Below are 22,839 nucleotides of genomic sequence, written 5' to 3' on the forward strand. Positions count from 1 at the left end.
TCGCAGTTTCTTAACATGGTCTTTGATTTTATGTCATTATTTTAGAAAAATTAGCAATTGTCATATGAATAGCTCTATTTTTCTAGATATTATTACACATGATATCTTGTCTATTTTATTTATCCTTTAGCACATCATTTAAGTGCTTTTTATCTTTTAAACCTTTCTTTTTTGCCTCTATTCCATCCCCTTGGACTTTACTCATCACCCTCCCCCCAACTCAAAGAAAGTATAAGCCTTGCCCATAAAAAAATTCTGAGCATTGTCCAAAGGAGTAGGAAAAAAGAGATTTGGAGTAAGAAAAGGCTTTACTCATGAATGACTTCTTAGCTAACAAAATGGAAATGAACTTCCTCAAGAGTGGAAGAGAAACCTTCTGTTCCAGATTTCCACAAAACAACTTAAGTCTGCTTTCATGTTCTCTTGGCTTGGACTCAGAGGAAATTCTCTCTCAGCCATTTGGGGAGGGTGTTCCCTTTCCCCACTTACAATTTACCCCAGTCCCTTCCATGCCACTTCTTCTAGTCCCACCCATTTTGGGCCAAACAGAGGACTCAGGGTCTTATGCATATCAAAACATACTGGACTGGGATGCCTGGGTGGTGTAATCGGTTAAGTCCCACTCTTGGTTTCAGCTCAGGTTGTGATTTCAGGGTTGTGAGATCAAGCCCCACATCAGGCTCTGCGCTCAGTGCAGAGTCTGCTTGTGATTCTCTCTCCCTCTCCCTCTGCCCACCTTCCCCACTAGTGCACTCTCTCTCTCTCTCTCAAATAAATAAATAAATCTTTTAAAAAACCCAAAAAACAAAAAACACTGGACTACCAGTATACATATTTTCCAAGCCTGCCTTGGACTCCAGAAGCTTTGTGGGTTTTATGCCATGCTTGGGCACAGAAATCTGTACAAGCTAGAAGCCTTGGTTCCTGGGACACAGCTTACCTAAGTGGTCTACCACGACAGTCCACCTTGATGTCTATAACTTTCCCCTCCCTAGGGTGGCATGAGGGGTTGGGTTTCCATCTCTTNNCCTTATAGAACCTACCCTAGTCTTGGGAAATCTTTCCCCAACTTAGCTGATGTCTGCCTTTCCTACCCCTTACCTAATCCTCTCCATGGAATCAGAAACAAGAGGAGCATTTGTTTTAGTCCTCTGTTTTCATTCTTAATAAAAACTGTTCTGATGCCAGAGGACTCAAAACGTGAGAGGAAGAAAATATTAGGAGAAAACCACATAACTAAATGCCTCAATAAATTATTTTTTTATCAACGTAAAGAAAGTCCTAGGCTCATTTAGCCAGCTTTTCTGAAGTTAATGTAAGATCTGTCTCACTCAAGGAAGAAATGACCCAAGGTCTGCCTGACCTCTTATTCACTCCAAGAGAAGATATCAGCAACCAAGTCATTAAATAAAACCCATTCTGCCTTTTTCACTCCTAGAACTTCATTAGGTGAAGTTCTAAAATGTGCTTGAAAAATAATCTAATTTATCTTGCTCCAAGGAATTTAATTAGAACTCAGTTAAATTCAGCAGAATGCATACATCATGTTACATGTTGTACCTTGATTCATTGTATTTGCTATTTTTACTTTAAAGATGCAGTGGAATTATTTGGTCCTGCAGTAAATCTATCCAAAATAATCCATTTCATGCATGCAGTAATTGGTCCTCAGGAGCACTATGGGAAACATCATTATGCATGCCACGTACAGCTCATTCGAATTTAATCTCTTTGGCAACGTATGTGCTGGTGAGACAGGTACTTCCGGTATCAGTTTACCTGTACTTCCAAAAAAGATATCTTTTTGGCCCCTCCCTTGTTTCCCATCAGACACATGCATAAATGGATCAATACAGGAAAAGAAATAATATTCAGACTCTATTCAAATCACCTCACATTCACTGTTAAAACTTTAAGTTGTCAATCCAAAAGCACAGGTGACAAAAGCAAAAATAAACAAGTGGGATTACATCCAACTAAAAAGCTTCTGGATAACAAAGAAAACAGCAAAATGAAAATGCAACCTACAGAATGGGAGGAGATATTTGCAAACCATATAGCTGATAAAGGGGGTTAATATCCAAAATATGTACTATTGGTTTGTACGGTTGTACAACCGTACAAACCAATAGTAAAAATATGTGATTTTTTAAAAAGTGAGCAAAGGACCTGGATAGACATTTTTCCAAAGTAGACCTACAAATAGCCAGCAGGTATATGGAAAGGTGCTTCACATCACTAATCATCAAAGAAATGTATATCAAAAGCACAATGAGATATAACCTCACACCTGTTAGGATGTCTGTTATCAAAAAGACAAAACACAGCAAGGATGTGGTAAAAAGGGAACCTTTCTACACTACTGATGGGGATGTAACTTGGTGCAGCCACTATAGGAAACAGTATGAAGAGTCCTCAAAAAAATTAAAAACAGACTACCGTATGATTCAGCAATCCCACTTCTGGGTGTATATCCAAAGGAAATAAAATCAGTATCTTGAGGAGGTATCACTCTCATGTTCATTGCAGCATATTTCACAATAGCTACAATATGGAAATAATCTAGGTGTCTATCAGTGGATGAATGGATAAAGAAGATGTAGCATGTGTGTTTATATGCAATGGAATATTATTCTTCCGTAAAAGATAAAATCATTCTGCCATTTGATCTAAAAAAGTTGAACTTATGGAACCTGAGAGTAGAACAGTGGTTGCCCAGGGGCTGGACGGTAGGAGAAATGGGGAGATGTTGGTCAAAGAGCAGTAACTTTCAGTTATAAGATGAGTAAGTTCTGGGAATCTAATGTATAGCATGGTGATTGTTGTTAGTACTGTACTGTATACTTGAAATTTACTAAGAGAAAAGATTTTAAATGTTCTCATCATACACACCAAAAACTGGTAACTGTGTGAAGTGATGGATCTGTTAATTAAGTTGATTGTGGTAATCATTTCACAATGTATACATATATTAAATCATCGCATTGTACACTTTTAAGAAATCACATGGTACAACCTAGATACATGTAATTTCTTCTTGTCAATAATACCTCAAATAAATCTGGAAAAATAAATAAACAAAACTTTGGACGGTCAAGGAAACCAAGGATGGAGTTTGAAACTCTATTCTTTAGGAATATTTCAAAATACAAACATGTTTAAAAATTGTTTTGTTGTCATTGCTAAGGCATAGACGTGCCACACCGGGATACAGCTGGTCTAACACAGTCTGAAAGGGACTGGTGTCACATGAATACTACTACGTAGGCACCACTGGAAGGATGCTGACTTAGTAGTTCATTTTCCAGAAGGATAGCCATGGGACTGTCTTTGGGTTGTTGGTGGCCACTATCAACTTAATACAATAAAAACCCTCCAAGGCTATATACTTCTGTGATTCAAGAAACAAAGGGGGATAGCAAGTGTCTTTTCTGTGTATTTTCTTGATCTCAAATTGCCTACAACTGAGGCCTTCATAAGTAGAAGGTAAGCCCATTACTCTTGGTTTACCAGTGTGCTGAAGCTATCCTAATGCCTGAGCCTGACTCTCAGTCTCCAGGCTATCTCACGGCAGCTGTTGCATCAGAGGAGCAGTAGACGGTCGCAACAACTTAGGTACAGTGTGGAGGAGGGGCAGGTAGACAGAAAATGTACCGTTAGCAAAAAATATTGTTAGAATTAAATTGGAGTATTTCTTTTTCAGCTCTTGAGGTTTTATTCATTTCCCCTTTGGAGGAACTTTAAAACATTGAATGAGGCCTTTCTCCGTTCTTAAATTTGAAAGACAAGATCTTTATGTTCTCCTTTGGTATTTTGCCGCATACTCACTAGATGTCCTCTGTGTTTGGGACAGTTTGGAAACATCATCCCAGCCCTTACTAGGTAAGCCCGTGAGCTAGGTGAAGTGTGTCCAACCTCTGAAATTCCTTGGACTTACCCAAGTCTTGACATAAATGAAAAGGGAAGGAAAGGTGGTTTGTAAATGGTTTCCGCTGGAGGCTAGTGAGTGACGGCTTTCCGCAGAAGTCCATGTTGGGAAAGGGTGGCTGTACCAAGGCCAACCAGAGGGAAGCGCTGGTGCGAGCTCGGAAGGCACTGGGCCACGTCCCTTCTCACTGTGGGGACTGCATTGCACCACGTCAGGCATAGCAGAACTCTCCCGGTCATGTTAGCAGATTATCTCACAAATTTGCTCAAGTAGGAGAATGGTGAGCATCCAACTTATGTTTACTAAAGCAACCCTTCATTATTCTTTTCTTCCTTCTTCAAAAGTATCAGTGGGTTCCCACAACTTGAGGACTAGACACTGGTCTTCAGTCAGTAGCCTTGGCAGTGACTCCGCTTGTGCGAACAGGCTCATCTCTTTTACAGAGAACGTGAATTTAATGAGAACACTCCTTTTCAGAATAAAAAATCACTATGGCACCTTTGGTTTGTAATCTGCCTGATATTTTTGTTTGGCCTGATGTTTTTACCACAATGCTTAGTCTTGGTAGCTTTTAAAAAGTTGGAACATTTTGTTCCTCATGAACCAACCTGAGTTGTCTTTTAATAAATTCATCAATTTAATTTTGTTGTTTTCTTCTTTACCAGCCTTCATCCCCCACCGAGTCTTTAAAAATCCTCCTTAGGTCGCCCTATCTTAGGGGCTTTCTCTCCCATGTGTCTTTCTATCCTTTTCCATCTTAAAGGCAGCTGAGAGCCTTTTCAGATTTCCTACTTAAAGACATCCCTTTCTTCTAACTGCCTTTTCCTCTAACCCTGAAGCAAGAGTAGCAATAATAGATTATTTTTTCTGTTAGAATCATTCCTACAATAGAAATTTCAACAGGTTGAATTTCCTTTCAATCGTTATAATATTTAATTATGATAAATACCCAATTTTTATTCTTACAGAAAACCTTTTCCTCTAAAATAAATTGTGTCTAGCTCATGATGCAAAAATTGGATTTTGGTGTAATTTTGAGTTGTTTTTCAAGGCAGTCTATCAGAAGTCCTGAGACTTTATTGTCAGATCCTTGTAAAGGGGCAATTGGAGTCATCTTTTGATGCAAACAATGATGAAGAAAAATGTCAGCTAGCTTCCACTCAGAAAATCCTTTCATGACTTGAAAGCAAAAGCCAGATACATTTGTCTTGTAAAATGAGGCCTGGCTTCTCTACCTTTTTATCCTGAGTTCTCTGCATATTCTTCCAAGTAAAAGGCATAATTGATGATCTCAGTTGATTATACATTTTTCAAGCAGGTTTTAATTGTGTGCAGAGAAGTTCAGCACTTAGTGGAATCTAATTTTCCCAATTTGCTCTACTTCAAATACACTATACTGCATGCATACAAATTTGGTAAATATGTGACAAAATAATGGAATTTGACATGAATCTTTATTTTAAAAGAAAGTGAGTCACCAGTCCACTTGTATACTTTCTTCGTTTTTATTTACTCAGTAGATTTTAAAGTCAAATGTTTGCCATTTCGTGTCAGGGTTCACTAACATAATTAAAAATGCAAAGTTAAAAGCATTTTGTAATGAAAAATGTCAAAGTCATTTAAAAATGCATAAAGAAAAAAAAACTAATAACACAGTTGACCTAAAAATATCGTAATCTCTTTTCTGTTCTCCAAGATGATGTTAGCAAATGTGAGAAGGTCAACTCAAAATTCCTATTAAAAATCAGATGTTAGTTTCATAATAGTCATGTCAGGTAAGACTCTTTAAATATTCCTCATTTTGGGGCACCTCGGTGGCACAGTTGGTTAAGTGACTGCCTTTGGCTCAGGTCATAATCCTGGAGTCCCACATCTGGCTCCCCTCTCAGCAGGGAATCTGCTTCTTCCTCTGACCCTCTCCCCTTTCACACTCTGTCTCACTCTCTCTCTCAAATAAATAAATAAAATCTTTAGGGGCGCCCAGGTGGCTCAGTCGTTAAGTGTCTGCCTTCAGCTCAGGGCGTGATCCCGGAGTCCTGGGATCGAGCCCCGCATCAGGCTCCTCTGTGGGAAGCCTGCTTCTTCCTCTCCCACTCCCCCTGCTTATGTTCCCTCTCTTGCTGGCTGTCTCTCTCTCTCTCAAATAAATAAATAAAATCTTTAAAAATAAATAAATAAATAAAATCTTTTAAATAAATATTCCTCATTTCTTTTTTGTTTTCCTTCCCTGATTTCTAAATGTCAGAAATCCTTTAAATTTTCCAAATTTGGGAGTAAAAGTATTAGTCAGAACTTGTGAAAATAAATCTGAGATGCATGTTAGCAATATTTTCTCTAGTTTTCTCCAATGTATCAAAATGCAATCTTATAGATAGATTTAAGTAGTCAGTATGAGTATGGGTACTTCTAAAATGTACCAAAAAGTAATAAGCACTATGATTCTAGGCATTAACCATGAGCCAGATACTGTAGTAGAGAGACAGTTACAAAAACTGTCTCATTTAGTCCTTATGACAGTCCTGTGAGGTATATAGTATTATCCCCATTTTATAGATGAACAGAATTAGTCTCAATGATTAGTGGCAGAGGCAAGATCCAAATCCATTTTCAAAGCATGTTCTTTTTTTTTTTTCTTTTTAAGATTTCATTTATTTGACAGAGAGAGACACAGCGAGAGAGGGAACACAGGCAGGGGCAGTGGGAGAGGGAGAAGCAGTTTCCTGCTGAGCAGGGAGCCCCCCATGCGGGGCTTGATCCCAGGACCCTAGGATCATGACTTGAGCCAAAGGCAGACACTTAAGGACTGAGCCACGCAGGCGCCTCTCAAAACATGTTCTTATTTTATGACACCATGCTGATTCTCTGGAAGAAGATGACAAATGTTCTTACCTTCCAAGCTAATGATTGAAAACTTATCTTTTAAGTTAATAAAAGTGAGAGCACACATTTCAAGGAATAATATGAGATGATTCCCTGGGATCCAGGAAGAAAACTTTACCATCATGTTATTTTTAAAAGAAAAAAATCTTTATACATAGAAAAAAAAAAAGAAAGTAATTAAGCTTGACTAAATTTTAATGCATAAATTGACCCTGGTGCAATCACTCAATTTGTAGATGAGCTGGTTGAACTTTCTTTTTTTACCTGCTGTGTAATTTTATTCTTGTTTTCTCTATCTTTGTTACTTTTCTATTTTACTCCTTCCTCTCTCCTTCTTTCTCTTTCTTTCTTTTTAATAACAGCTTTACTGGGATGTAATTCACATACCATATAATCAACTTATTTAAAGTGTACAATTCAGTGGTTTTTAGTATATCAGTATTTAATATTCAGAGATGTGCAACGAACAGAACAGTCAATTTTAGAGCATCTCATCACCTCAGAAAGAAACTCCATACCCTTTAGCTAAAACTTGCCAATCTTCCCATCATCCCAGCCCTAAGCAACCAGCTCTCTACTTCCTGTCTCTGTAGATTTGCCTATTCTGGACATTTCATATAAAAGGAATCATGTAATATGTGGTCTTTTGTAACTGGCTTCTTTATTTTAAAAAATATTTATTTGAGAGAGAGCACAAGAGCAGAGTGAGGGACAGAAGGAGAAGCAGACTCCCCATTGAGCAAGGAGCCCGATGCAGGGGCTCGATCCTGGGACCCTGGGATCATGACCTGAGCTGAAGGCAGATGCTTAACCATCTGAGCAACCCAGGTGCCCCTGTGACTGGCTTCTTTAGATGGTCACCTCTTTTAAGGTATGAGATTCTTAGACAGAAGAGTGGATATTCTGCTTTCAAAAGGGTTTCACAGTAGCCCCTTGACTTCACTCAGTTTTTTTTTTTTTTAAATAATATTTATTTTGTTATATTAGTCACCATAGAGTACATCCCCAGTTCTTGATGCAATGTTCCATGATTCATTACTTGCGTATAACACCCAGTGCACCATGCAATATGTGCCCTCCTTAATACCCATCACCAGCCTATCCCAATCCCCTTCCCCCCTCCCCTCTGAAGCCCTCAGTTTGTTTCCCAGTGACTTCACTCAGTTTATGTGGATCTAGTTAAAGGATTTAGTGATTATATCACTCAGTAACTAAATTGCACAAACAAACTGATTCCTACACAAAACCTAAGAGTCAAAGATAATACCAAACTGTGCCAGAAGTAAATAACAAGAAAAAATTTACTCAGTTGAAACTTCTCTCTGACCTTTCTTCATTAGCAACATTGCAAAATAAAACAAACGCAATGAAATCTAATCATATGAAACAAAAATATCAACCAAAATTTGTAAAGTCAATGAGGTAATTTCAAATATGAACTTGCTTCCACATTTATTAGAGATGGGCTTTACTCTAAGTGCACTTTGTGCCTAAAGATATTACCTGACACAGTGTTAGCAAACAAGTAAAAACTAAACAACCACAACATAAATAGAACTTTTGCAGTTTTGGTGGGGGGTTATGTTACAGTCACCAATCCATTACTCTTAAAAACTCCATTAAAGGTAGTAATTGTTTAATTAGCCTCGATTGGCGTTTCTTACTTATTAGTAAATAAATGATCAAAATCCTTATACTACTGGAGAAATTCTTCTTCCTGTCACTGTAGAAATAGCTATAAAACAAAAACAAAACAAAACAAGTGGCAGCAGACTAAAAGATTCTTTGGTCGGCAGATAGTATTGAAAGGTGCATAGAAAGCCATGCTGATGAGTTGAAGAAGCAAGTATGACAAGACTGTAGCTTTGCAATGTGAGGATGAAAGGTGTGTCTTGTGTGCCCAGGTCAGATGTGATGTATTATGAAGCTAATGGACTTTCAGGATGTCCACTTACACAAAGAGATCTGGTTCTTCGATCTTGCCTCTTCCTGAAATTCTTCCCCATAATAAAAGCAGGATTTGGTTCTAAGGGAATGAGCAGGGAAATTTGGGGACATTGTCGCAAGAGCTTATTTCATTTCTCTTGCGCCGAGTTTCCAAAGAACAGCTCTTACTGGATTGCAGCTCTCTCCCATGCTGTAGGTTCCCCTGCTGCTTACCCATCTCTGCTATTATCCTTCTCACTGATCAGCCAAGTGACCTCATGTGTCAGTCTCTGCTTCTGAGATAGCACAGCATTCTCTTTCGTGGGATGGCATGCCAATATCTCAATACCAAATTACATCTCTTCCATTATTTAAAACAAACAAATAAAAAGACTCAAAACTATGTTCTCCATGAAACCCTTCCAGATTTGCTTTGTCTCATTTTAAGACTAAAATGATCCCAATAACTTCAAGCAATTTTATATAAACCTACTTGAGTATACAGGTATTTTTATGTTCTCTATTCAGATGGTTTCACTTATTTATGTTCCATGTCGCTGTAAGCTTTTGGGACGCAGGGGCCAAACATTCCGTTCTCATAACCTGCACTTAGCATGCCTTGGCAAGTGCTACCGACTGATTTATTTCTCAGTGGCTAATCCCATAACTCACAGAGTTTGCACATAATAAATGAGCAAACATTGCTGGTAATGCAGCTACCAAAAGAGTTTAGTGAAATACACAAAACGAATGGACTTTAAGATCCAAGATACCAATTTCAAGAGTTGATGATTATACACCATCATCTTCTAAAAGTAAGTCAGAATCATGGAATAGAAGGAAATAAAAAGCTGATCATCTCACCCTGAGTTAACCGGAAAGAAGAGGTTTATGTGCTGCTACTTTTTTTTTTTTTTTAAGACTGCCGTCTCAGGCAGCAGGTGTGAGGAAGGGATGGAGGAAGAGACACTACAAGAAGTACCCAAAGAGCATCTTGTGAGGCAGGACCTCTTCAGAGAAGCTGAAGAAGTGACTGCTTCTCAGGACAGTCTGTCTAAGGGAGGAAGAAAGAAGAATTTATCTGCGGTAGTTTCTAGTGGTGAGGTGCAGTAATTCTCCTGCACTTCCCCGTTGCTCATGAGCGGGCACTAAGCAGATCCCCACAAGGTCTGGGCCTCAGCGTCAGTGTGGACTCCCCAGGGTAGAAGGCACAAGGTACAGAATGGGCACGAGGCATTGGGCCACTGGGTTCGGCCCACATAATGTTGGTTGTGGTCTGTGCACAATTGGTGGAGTCACCACTGGAGCTAGAATAAGTGACCAGAGAGCTTGCAGGTAGGTAAGACCAAGAGGGTTTGAAGGGAGAGCATAAGACGTGTCTTAGCCACTCAGCAGTTATACTTACTTTGTATATGAAGGAACCAAAGCCCAACGTAGAAGATGCCCAAGATTGTGGAGCTTAATTACTGGAACTCAAGAGCCAGGAGCTTTCAAATCCCTATTTGGTGCTTTTACACTCTTTTGTGTCACTTCTTTAGATATACGACATACAATTTACATGCACAGTTAAGACCCATCCTCTCACACTAGAGTTTCAAATGTCTCCTACACTTAGTGCCTCAGAGACTCACTAAAATATTGTTTATTACTATTATTTTTAAATTTTTTATTGTTTGTTGTTTATATTATTTATTGCTTTTTGTGGCTCACGTGGTTCCTCTAAAAAACAAAACAAAAACCTGATACCACAGAATCAGAGATAGACTAAATTCCGTGAACATAGAATTTGAAGCAAAGACACTCCAGTCAATGTTAAACCTGTGGATATGTGTATTTGCTTCTTGCCTAATGATCTTCTTACGTAGAAGTCTAATTAACTACTTAAAAGTGATAAAAACCTTTCCACAAAGAGCTTCAAAAGCCAATGTCCTAACTTCTGAAAACATAAATCTTTTCAAAGAACATAGTAGAACACATGTTTCTTCCATGTTCAGGTGGAGTTGTTTTTAGTCAAGGGAGTTCACTTAAGTGTTCTCTGTGTATGTATATCTAAATTCATATGCTGACCCAAATCTATCTTGGCTTGCCTGAGAATAGTTATCAGAATGAAGATGTCTCTTCAGAAAGGCTGATGTGCTCTGATTCAAGATGATAACATAATTGTTTCACTCTCATGCCAAAGAATTACAAAGCAATATGATTATGTAACACTATGTTGAAATTTTTCATACCCTTTTAAAAGAATGTATTCTTATAACTGAGTGAAGAAAACAAGATTCAATTCATGTTTTATTTTAAATCTTATTATTTTGAATATCTAATTTGTAACAAGTTTATTCACAAGGTTCTAAAGTCTATTTCTTTAACAGAATAAAGTGCTTATGGTAATGGTTATGTCAGTCTTTATGAATATAAGCTGGATTATAATAGGTATTCAGCTCCCAGCAGCACTGTTTTTCCTGAGACTCATGCATTTTTCATTGTCTAGTCATTCTGAATTTAAAGTGGATAGGATGTCCTTTTAAATGCATAAACAAAGAAGATGAAAGTGTGTATTATAGTCTCTTCTCAATTTCTGCTACTAAAATTATAGGACCTATGTTTCCTATGTTAGAACGCATCTGGTGTGTTATTCTATATATTGCATAAATAACCAGCAGCTCTGTGTGCAGAATTCCACCCAGCACCATATTTAGCATCATTTTTGCAAGATAGCACCTTACAGGCTTGTTCAGAAAGGCAATAGAAAATAGCTTATTAACCCAGTGTCTAACTGGAAGATGAATACAGTAAAACAAGGTTGGTGTTGTCTTTCAAAGCTAGTAGTTTTTCAAGGTAAGATAAGCAGCCATCTTTCAAGCCTTCTATTTGCCCTTTTTCATTTATAAATATTTATTCACTCATAAACATGTTCATTCATTCATTCTGTATTTATTGAGCATCTATTTCCTTTCCATCCAGCAATCCTCAAGGCACCAGGAACACCGAAATGAATAGAATACATTCCTTTCTTTTCAGGAGCTATGAGTTATACAATTTGGTGAGTACAAATAGAGATAGGAGCATACAGATGAAGGCACTTAACTCAGCCTTGGGGAGCAGAGAGTAGCCAAAACGAGGCCTTCTGGAAAAGACAGGTCTTCAGATTATGAAGAGTTAGGTGAAGGGACCACAGATCTACTGTGGTCTATCTATTAATAAATAAATAAACAAACAAACAAACAAACAAAGTTCAGAGTGATAAGGCCATAAGAAGTGAACTGAAAAGATCCTAGAAAGGAGAGTGTTGGGGAGGACATTCTGTAAAACAAATCATGGAAAGGATTTGTCCAGTGCTTAAAAACAACAAAAGAGAATTTGTTGAGAGGAAGATGGCAAGGGTGGGGAGGCAGAAGTAGCAGAGTTTACTATATAGGTCAACATCTAGCCTTATTTATATTTTTATTTATTTACGTATTTTACTTTGGTGACTCTAGTAACTTAGCTCAGATGTGTAAATTACAATAGCTACAGAATCTAGCTTTCTACGGTTGGGAAAGAACTCATGAACTAATCTGATGAAAGGGCCCTTCCATTCCTTCCTGTTGTACAAGTCATGTTTATTAGCATGACAGATAAAATGATGACTTGCTTTTTGTATCAAATCATATCAAAGCAGCTAAATGACATGGTCACTAATTAAAAGCAGAAATTAATTACTGCAGATTTGCTGTTTTGTTCGACTGAAGAAACCAGAATAAGCCTGTGTTGACCTCCTGTTCGAAGGCATACATTACAGAGGACTTGGTGGAAGAATTTTCATTAGTCAGTCTGGTCGGCTTTTTTTGCCTTTACTGTCTCCAGAATACTTCTAGAACCCAGCAACTGAGGTTTCTAGCACTGTGCTCAGTGCTTTAGTGGGGGCAAAGAGTGTTTTTTTGTTTTGTTTTGTTTTGTGGTTTTTTTTTGGTTTTTTTTTTTTTTTTTGCAGCATAATGGTGGTATAACATAGTAATTAGGAAGTTGGGATTTGGAGTCATATAACCTAGTTGCCATCTAAACTCTTCCCCATGCTAGCGCTATGATGTTGAGCTTATTGCTTAACCCCTCCAAGCATCAATTTACCTATCTATAAAAATTTAATTCTCTATAAAATAGTAATATCTGTTATAAGCTGTTTTATGTAAGCCTAATGATAACCACAAAGCAAAAACCTATAGTAAATATTCAAAAGATAAAGAGAGAGGAATATAAGCATACACAGAAAGTTATCAAACCACAAAGGAAGAGAGGAAGAGAAGAAGGAAACAGAAAACTGCAAAAACAGCCAGTAAATGATTAACAAAATGGCAGTAAGTACATACCTAATTACTTTAGGGGCACCTGGGTGGCTCAGTTGGTTAAGTGTTTGCCTTCAGCTCAGGTCATAATCCCAGGGTCTTGGGATCAAGCCCTGAGTTGGGCTCTCTACTCAATGGGAAGCCTGCTTCTTCCTCTCCCTCTGCCTGCCACTCTGCCTACTTGTGCATGCTCTCTCTGTCAAATAAATAAATAAAATCCTAAAAAAAATAAAAATTACTTTAAATGTCAATAGACTAAATTCTCCAATCAAAAGACATTGGATGGCTGATTGGATAAAAAAAACAAGACCCATTTTTATGTTGCCTACAAGGGACTCACTTTAGATACAAGGACACACACAGACTGAAAGTGAATAGATAGAATGAGACATTCCATGCAAATGGAAACCGCAAGAAAGCTGAAGTAGCTATACTCATATCAGACAAAATAGAATCTAAACCAAAGACTATTATAAGACCCCAAAATGGGCATTACATAATAATAAAGTGGTCAATTCAACAAGAGGATATAGCATTTGTAAATAAATATTTTTGCATCCAACATAGGAGTACCTAAATATATAAAACAAATATTAATAGACCTAAAGGGAGAAATAGACAATGGTACAATAATAGCAGGGGACTTTAATACCCCACTTACATCAATGGATAGATCATCAGAGAGAAAATCAATAAGAAACCTTCACCTTAAGCAACACATTAGATCAGATGAACAGTTATATATGTGGAAATTCCATCCAAAAGTGACAGAATACACATTATTCTCCAGTGCAATTAGAAAAATTGTCCAAGATAGATGATATGTTAGGCCACAAAACAAGTCTTAATAAATTTAAGAGGATTGAAATCATATTAAGCCTCTTTTCTGACCACAGTAGTATGAAACTAGAAATTATATGAAGAAAACTGGGAAATTAACAAATATTTGGAGATTAAACAAAATGCTGCTGAACAACAAGTATATCAATGGACAAATAGAAAGAGAAGTAAAAAAAATACCTTGAAGCAAATGAAAGCAGAAATATACATACCAAAGTTTGTGGGATGCAGCAAATCCGTTCGAAGAAGGACGTTCATGGCAACAAATGTCTACCTCAAAAAACTTCTCAAAAAATATCTCAAAAAACTTTTCAGAAAAGAAAACTTTCGTATAAACAACCTAACTTTATACTCAAGAACCAGAAAAAGGACAAACAAACTTGAAGAAATAAAGGAAGGAAAGGAAGGAAGTAAAGATTAGAACAGAAATGAATGAAATAGACACTAAAAAGGCAATAGAGAAAATCGATGAAACTAAGAGCTGGTTCTTTGAGAAGATAAAATTGACAAGCCTTTAGTTATACTCATGAAGAAAAAAGGACAGAAGACTTAAAAAATAAAGTTAGACATGAAAGAGATTTTACAATTGATACCGTGGAAATACAAAGATCATAAGAGACTGCTGTGAACAATTGTATGCCAACAAATTGGACAAACTAGAAAACTGGACAAATTCCTAGAAATGGTACAACCTACCAAGACTGAATCACGATGAAATAGAAAATCTGAACAGGCCAATTACTAGTAAGGAGATTGAATCAGTAATCAAAAACCTCCCAACAAACAAAAGTGCAGGACCAGATGGCCTCACTGGTAAATTGAATCAAACATTCAAAGAAAAATTAAACCAATCCTTGCTCAAGCTCTTCCAAAAAATAGAAGAGGAGGGAACTCTTCCAAACTCATTTTATGAGGCCAGCATTATCTTCATATCAAACCAGACAAGGATATCACAAGAAAAAAAAAATACAGGCCAATATCCTCGATTAACATAGATGCAGAAATCCTCAACAAAATGTTAGCAAACCAAATTTAACAATACATTAAAAGGATCATACACCATGATCAAGTGGAATTTATTCCAAGGATTCAGGGATGGCTCATCATCTGCAAATCAGTCAGTGTGATATATCACATGAGTAAAATGAAGGAGAAAAATCATACAATCATCTTAGTAGATACAGAAAAAGCATTAGACAAAATTCAGCATCCTTTTATGACAAAAACTCTCAACGAACTGGGTATCCTCAACATAATAAAAGCCGTATGTGACAAGCCCACAGCTAACATCATACTCAGTGATGAAAAGCTAAAAGCATTTCTTCTAAGATGAAGAACAAGACAAGGATGCCTACTTTCACTACTTTCATTCAACAAAGTACTGGAAGGCCTAGCCACAGTAATAAGGCAAGAAAAGAAATCAAATGAATCTGAATTAGGAAAGAAGAAGTTAGAACTGTCACTATTTGCAGATGACATGATATTATATATAGAAAACACTACACAACTAATGAATCATCGAGCCTTACATTGGAAACCGGTGATGTACTGAATGGTGACTAACATAATATAATAAAAAATCATTGATATAAAAAAAAAAAGAAAACACTAAAAACTATGTTAAAAACCTTTACAACTAATAAATGAATTCAGTAAAGTTGCAGGCTACAAAATCAACACACAAAAATCTGTTGCATTTCATATATTAATAACAAACTATCAGAAAGAAAACAATCTCATTTACAATTGCATCAAAAACAATAAAATACCTAGGAATAAACAACCAAGGAGATAAAAGACCTATATTGAAAACTATAAGACATGAATGAAATTGAAGACACAAATAAATATATTTGTATATATAAATATATAAAAATAAATATATATAAATATATATATAAATAAATAATAAAGATATTTTGTGCTCTGGATTGGAATAGTCAGTATTGTTAAAATGTTCACACTATCCAAGGCAATCTATAAATTTGATGCATTCCCTGACAAAATTCCAATGACATTTTTCAAAGAAAATAATTTTAAAATTTGTATGGAACCACAAAAAACAAAAATAAAAACATAAACCAATAGCCAAAGCAATCTTGAGAAAGAACAAAGCTGGAGGCATTATGCTTCCTGATTTCAAATTTATTACAAAGCTATAGTAATTAACACAGTATAGTGTGGCATAAAGGCAAATACATAGACCAATGGAACAGTATAGAAAGCTCAGAAATAAGCCAATGCCTATATGGTCAATTAATTTACAACAAAGGAGCCAAGAATATAGAATGGGGAAAGGACAGTCTCTTTAATAAATGGTGCTGGGAAAATTGGACAGCCACATGCAAAAGAATGAAACTTGACCACTGTCTTATACAAAAATTAACTCAAAATCCATTAAAGACTTGAACATAAAACTTGAAACCACAAAACTCCTAGAAGAAAACAGGCAGTAAGCTCCTTGACATAGGTCTTGGTGATGATTTTTTTTTCCATCTGACGGCAAAAGCAGAAGCAGCAAAAGCAAAAAGAAGTGATACTATATCATACTAAAAAGCTTCTGCACAGCAAAGAAAACTATTAACAAAATGAAAAACAACCTATTGGATGGGAGAATATATTTGCAAATGATATATTTGATAAGGGGCTAATATTCAAAATATACAAAGAACTCATAAAACTCAATGCCAAAACAACAACAACAACAAAACAAACAAAAAATCCAAAAAACTCAATGGCAAAAATACAAACAATCCAGTTTAAAAAAGGACAGAGGATCAAAATAGACATTTTTCCAAAGACATAAAGATGACCAACAGATACATGAAAAGATGGTTGGCAACATTAATTATCAAGGAAATGCAAATCAAAACCACAATGAGATATCACCTTACACCTGTTAGAATGGTTATTATAAAAAAAAGACAAGAAATAAGTGTTGGCAAAGATGTGGAAAAGAGGAAACCCTTGTGCACTATTGGTTGGAATGTAAATTGGTGCAACCACTATGGAAAACAGTATGGAAGCTTTCAAAAAAAAAAAAATTAAAAAGAGAACTGCCATATGATCCAGCAGTTCCACTTTTGTGTATTTATCTGAAGAAAATAAAAACAACTAGATCCTAACTAGAAAGGATTGTTCATGTTCATGGAACATATTCATGTTCGTTGCAGTGTTATTTACAATGGCCAAGATATGGAAACAACCATAATCCATCGATTGCTGAGTGGATACAGAAAGAAATTGTGGTGTGTATATGGTGGGGTGTGCCATATTCAACCAGAAAAAGAATGAATTCTTGCCATTTGCGACACATAGATGGATCTTAAGGGCATTATGCTAAGGGAAATAAGTCAGACAGAGAAAGACAAATAGTGTATGATCTCTTTTATACGTGGAATTTCTTTTTCTTATTAAAAAAAAGCACATAGGTAAATAGAACAGTTCGGTCATTGTCAGAGCTGTGGGAATGGGGAATTGAGAGTAATGGGTGAAAGGGGTCAAAAAGTATCAAGAAAAAGAAAACAGACAAGTTGAGAAGGAGAGACTTTTGTGCATACCTATAATCACATTTCTTCCTGCTTTTTGAATAAAGGACTCCGCATTTTCATTTTTCACTAGGACCTGCAGTTATGTAGCCAGCCCTATTCCTACTTGAAACTGAGTTCCTTAAGATCTGGGCACATGCTTATTCATTGTATTATTCTGTGTCTAGTATAATATCGGACATTTGTTAGATTATAAAAAATGCTTTTTGAGATAATTTTTATTAATTTGATTTAGAGTATATATGTGTGTATCTATAAAACATCTAAATACCTACATATTTATTTATACATTTTTGTAGTATAAATTAGTAGAAATATATACTGTGAATGTATAATGATATATGCAGTAGATAGGTATAAAATATTTAGAAAACAGATTTCTAAATATTTTGGTCTTCCAGTTATCATTCTGTATTAAGAGACTACTGCTTCAGTCCCTTTGAATTTAAAAGGTCATTAATTCAAATGCTAATGTAATCAATACTGTATTTTAAAAACTCTAAAAAGTAGACTAATATCTGGTAAGCGGATTCATTGCACCATAAGCTTTCAGAATGTGCCCAGTGTCAGCACATTTCAGTGAGAAATAAATACAAAAGTGGTACCTGTCTCATTCGGTTATTATGAGGATTAAATAAGATAGAATATATAAAGCTAAGCCCAAGACTTGGCACAGGGTGAGAACTTACTAAATATGAATTATTACTGTTATTTCTCCTTAACTGGCCTCATTTGGTAGTAAGTTATTTGGGAGCCCAGCCCCAAAATCTTGGTTAGTAGCTCCCCAATGACAAGGACTGTGTCTTATTCATCTTTGCATACATAGTGCCTGACATGTAGATGACTGTTTTATAGTATATTGGTACATATACATCAGAAGGACTAAAATTTTATTCTCTTACATAAGTAACCAGTCATTTTTGGTGGCTTGATTTTGTTCAGGAAAGGCACAGGATATTGTCAATGTTTTGAATACCATGGCTGTAATTTAAATAGCTGTAGGAATTACCACGTCATGGCAGTCGTAACCTTCTTTTCCCAGGGAGACATACTCCATACCCAGTATTCTCCAGTGGATGTCCTCAGCTTTGGGAGAAACCACCTAGCTGTAACTCTCCCCGTTTCTCTTCCACTTAAGGATGTAAGTTACTATGCAAGTAATCAAGAGTGACCCAGTGAGAAGATAAACATGAATCCACTCTAAATTAAATTTCTAAATCATTTTCTACATTATTATTTTAACTATTATCTTAATTATTGTGTTTTGTGGTGACTAGCTCAAACTTCTTCAAGAATTCTTTAAAATTCTTCAAAGTCAGCACTTTTGTATCTAACCACTCCCTGTCTACTTATTCACAGCTAACCATTCCCTCTGTGAAATTCTCTGTTCCCTTGGTTTCCGTGATACCAGTATTACTCTGGTACTCTCCACTCTGCCAAAACTGGTCTTTCAAAGGCTAGCAGTGACTACAAATTATCTTCCATCAGTCCTCATTCTCTCTACCCTTAAGCAACATTCAATATTACAACTACCTCTTCCATGAAAGTCTCTGCTTCCTTGGTTTCGCTGATAGCAAGAACTATCCTGGTTTTCCTGTTCGCCATCTAACCACTTCTGACTCCAATGATGTGCCTCTTCTTTCTTACCTAACCCCGATCTGGGGATTCCTCAAGGATTTTTCCTAGGCCCTTGTTCTCTCTCCCATTCTCCCTTCCTTGGTGATATCATCCATTTCTAGTACTTCAGCCATCACGCTTAGGTGTATAACTTCTGCGTATTTATCTCCTGGTTGACCTCCCTATTGAATTCTCATTTCTTGTTTTAATATTGCTGGATTATTTGGAATTTCATCTGGCGGCTCAAATTCAATATACCAAAAATATTTGTTATCTTTGCACTAAAACCAACTCCTTATCATGATTTTTGTTAGAGGATTTCACACTTCTGTTAGGCTGGCTTAAAAACCTTTGAAATAATTCTGGTACTTCTCTTTACCTCTGCCTTTCTTTTTTTATCACCTTTCAATTTAGTAAAACTGTTCAGGGTTACCTAGGCCTATCTCTGCACTGTCTTTGAATCCCTTCATTTTCTACTTCCTCTGAATTATATTGCCCAGCTATAGATACGGTGAAGAACATCATACAGGCTTCACAGTCTGGCAGAGGGATAAAGGGGATAAAATCAGTAGTTAGAATACAATGATATAGAAGTAAAGGAGAAACATCCCAGGGAAGAGAGGACAGGTAAGACTTCTTAAAGGGGATAACATAGAAGACAAATCTTAAAAGATGAATAGCAGTCAGACTGATAAAGGTAGGCTGAACATTCTGGAAATAATAGTAACACATGCAAAGGAATGCCAGCAAAGAAGACCATGACTCATTGTTGATGTCTAAGTAGCTCTGTAGGACTGGAGCTCTGGCTTTGTGGGGAAAGGTAAATAAGAGGTAATAAGAGTGATGGGAGGGAATTTAGGGCCTTGTTTTCAGTTACCTGTTGCTCCATAACTAACCACTGCAAATTTCATACCCTAAAACAACAGCCATTGATTGTTTCTCACAATTCTCCAATTGGGCTGTGGTCTCTGGGGATGGCTCATCTCTGTTCCATGTGGCAGGGGCTGGTACTGCTCCCCTGGGGCCCAAGGATCCAGGATCCTCACTCACATGTCTGGTGCTTCAGCTGGGGCAGCACTGGCTGGGTGTCTCTTTTTCTTTTCACATGGTTTCTCAAGATTCAGTAGCCTAGGTTCTTTACATGGACGCTGTATCTGAAGAGAGCAAAAGACGGAAGCTGCAGAGCTTCGAATGGATTAGCCCAGAAGTCACATGGCATTCTTGCCCTTACTTTCTGTTGGTCAAAGTAAATCACAAGATAAGCTCAGTTAGAAAAGGAGAAATAGATCCCACCTCCCTTTGAGAGGAGCAGCATGAATGCAGAGGGATAAGAGGAAATGTTGGCAGCCATCTTTGTAGATGATGTACCACAGGCCATATAGATCACTGTGTGTTATAGGTACCTTTATAGGATTTTAAGCAACAGACAGATGTCTTTGATTCCTTAATAAAGATTGAATTTGGGGGTCAGGGCCAGTACCTGGAAGTAGGAAAACCAGTGAGAAGCCTCTACCAGCATGTTACAGGTTAACCTCAGGAAAGAAAGCCTTCTCTATGGGCCTTCATGCCTTGCCACAATTTTCCTCCTCATGGAAACAAATGGAATAACCAGAATGTGATGGATGCCTTTTAATTTTTTTCTTTTTCTTTCATTTTCTCTCTTTTTAAGCAAGACACCACCCAGGTATCTACCCAGGACTCTGTGCCCCTTCTGGAAAGATGGGTTCACATCTGCCAAGGGGGAGGAAATATGTAACATTGCAAATCCTCTGACCAATGGTTTTTGTTTAGAAATACTACTCCTTGCTTATTTTACATTGCTGTTTCTATAAATAAACCTGGAAAGTCAGATGGGACTTTTGGGGAAGGCAGAAGCCTGCTCTGTATTTCCAGGGACTCTTCCTGAGTCAGATGATACAGGTTTATATGATCATAAAACCCATATGGGCATTGTATTTCTATGCCAAGTGAACCCTTCAACCATTGCCTTTAGTCTCTACTCTAGTGGTCTACAGTTTCTGTGAAAGAGCCACAGAAAATATTTACAGAATGTGAAATATTTTATTATACCACCTCAGTGACTAAATTTCCTTCAGGAATAGCCATTGTAATATGCAAGCAAGTGTAACTTGTGTAGAGGAGAGCAGAGACTAGTGCTTATCAGGGCTTGCTAGAGCGAACGAAGATCCAAAATCTGGGACTGGAAAGGAGATGGTCCTTCTGGATTTTCAGGGGTTTGTACAGCCCCTTCCCCTAAGTGTTCCTGGATCCAAGATTTCAATCTATAAACAAAAGAGTCTCTCCTGAATGGTATGAGAACCTGAGGATAAGGTTACAATGTGGTGTCTCTTAGTCAGGGTGCAAGTGTTCTCTTGGGTTTCTGATCACTTCATTACTGTCATGGTGGGCGTCAGGGATGATGTTAATCCCCCCCCCCCCCCCCCCCGCATCAGGCTCCAGAGAGCCTTGGCTAGAAAACAGGATCACTTGGAGAGATTTGGTCTCAAATCCCAGCGTTGCCACTTCCTAGTTATGTGACAGTGAGCAAATTCCTTAACCCCTCTAAATTTTGTTTGTTTGTTTTTTTCCTCTATAAAACCTCACTAAAAATTGCACCTCTCTCATAGCATTGCTGTGATGGATGAAAAGAAATTTATTGTAACTGGCCTACTAAATGGCACAAGTGCTCAATAAATTTTAACGGTTATTGTTTTAATGGACTTCCTGCTGATATTTGCTGTTTTCTTCTTTACTTTTTCCAGGGAGATGTTAATCTCTGTGGCTCTGGGCCAGGTGTTATCCCTTCTTATTTGTGGAATTGGCTTGACCAGCAAGTACCTGTCAGAAGATTTCCATGCCAATACACCAGTCTTCCAGAGTTTCCTCAATTACATCCTTCTCTTCTTGGTCTACACCACCACACTAGCCGTCAGACAAGGTAAGCATGCAAAAACCCAGATATAGCTTGGAATATAGCTCAATTTCTTTTTTATAAACATCTAGAAGAATGATGAGCCGTGACTAAATTAACTTTTTTTCACTTACAGCATCATAAGCCAGTTCAGAACCTCAAATCTCACTTTTCTATTTTGCAGTAATAAAGCAAACAGAATGAACGAATAAATCACAAAGAAGCATAAATTGTGTGAATTCAGCGGGAAGTGGGAAATGCATGTATAGGCAAAATGTACAATTGCTCACTATCTGAATTTCTGTTAACATTCCTTGTACCCCTCAGTGAATCTAAATAGAGTGCTTCCCTGGAAGCTGGAAAGGCCTGATACAGCTGTCCTCACTAATGCCAGTCCTGAGAAATCCAAGGGAAGTACAGACAAATGTATGTTCCTTAGGAAAGTGCACAAGAAACATAAAAATAGTAAACACAAACAACTCTAGTAATAATAAAGGGGAAAAGAAAGGAAAGAAAGCTACCACAAATGGTCAGAGGAGCTGTTCTGTCTAAATTTAAAATAGCTAAAGCAATAAAACAAGTCCTCCAAGAATCAATGTAAGAAAAACTTTTCAATTGGCACCTGAAGTTGAAATCTTGGGGGTTATCACTGGAGAGGGTAATTCAGAACCTTATGACTATAACACTGAATCTGGTGTAAACAGTCTTTCCTCTGGCCCAGAAATAGCCAACGATTCACCCCCAGAAGCTGTTGACTGTGAAATATGCTTTGAAAAATAATCATTAATAGGTTTAAAGACAATTATATACCTCAATAATAAATAAGGATACATGAATGGCTTTCTTCATCAAATCCTAATAGTCATACTT

The 22,839-nt window shown here is 37.1% G+C and overlaps 1 protein-coding gene across 1 annotated transcript in view; it reads left to right on the top strand.

Moving 5' to 3' along the window:
• Positions 1–22,839, top strand: part of SLC35F1 (solute carrier family 35 member F1) — a 177,229-nt gene that overhangs the window by 14,177 nt on the left and 140,213 nt on the right. The window contains exon 2 of the mRNA XM_008691249.2: positions 21,821–21,996. Within this exon, the coding sequence (XP_008689471.2) occupies positions 21,821–21,996 (176 nt within the window). The remainder of the gene's footprint in view (positions 1–21,820; positions 21,997–22,839) is intronic.

Source organism: Ursus maritimus, unplaced genomic scaffold (genome assembly GCF_017311325.1).
Source record: "Ursus maritimus isolate PB19 unplaced genomic scaffold, ASM1731132v1 scaffold_13, whole genome shotgun sequence".
Lineage (NCBI taxonomy): Eukaryota > Metazoa > Chordata > Mammalia > Carnivora > Ursidae > Ursus > Ursus maritimus.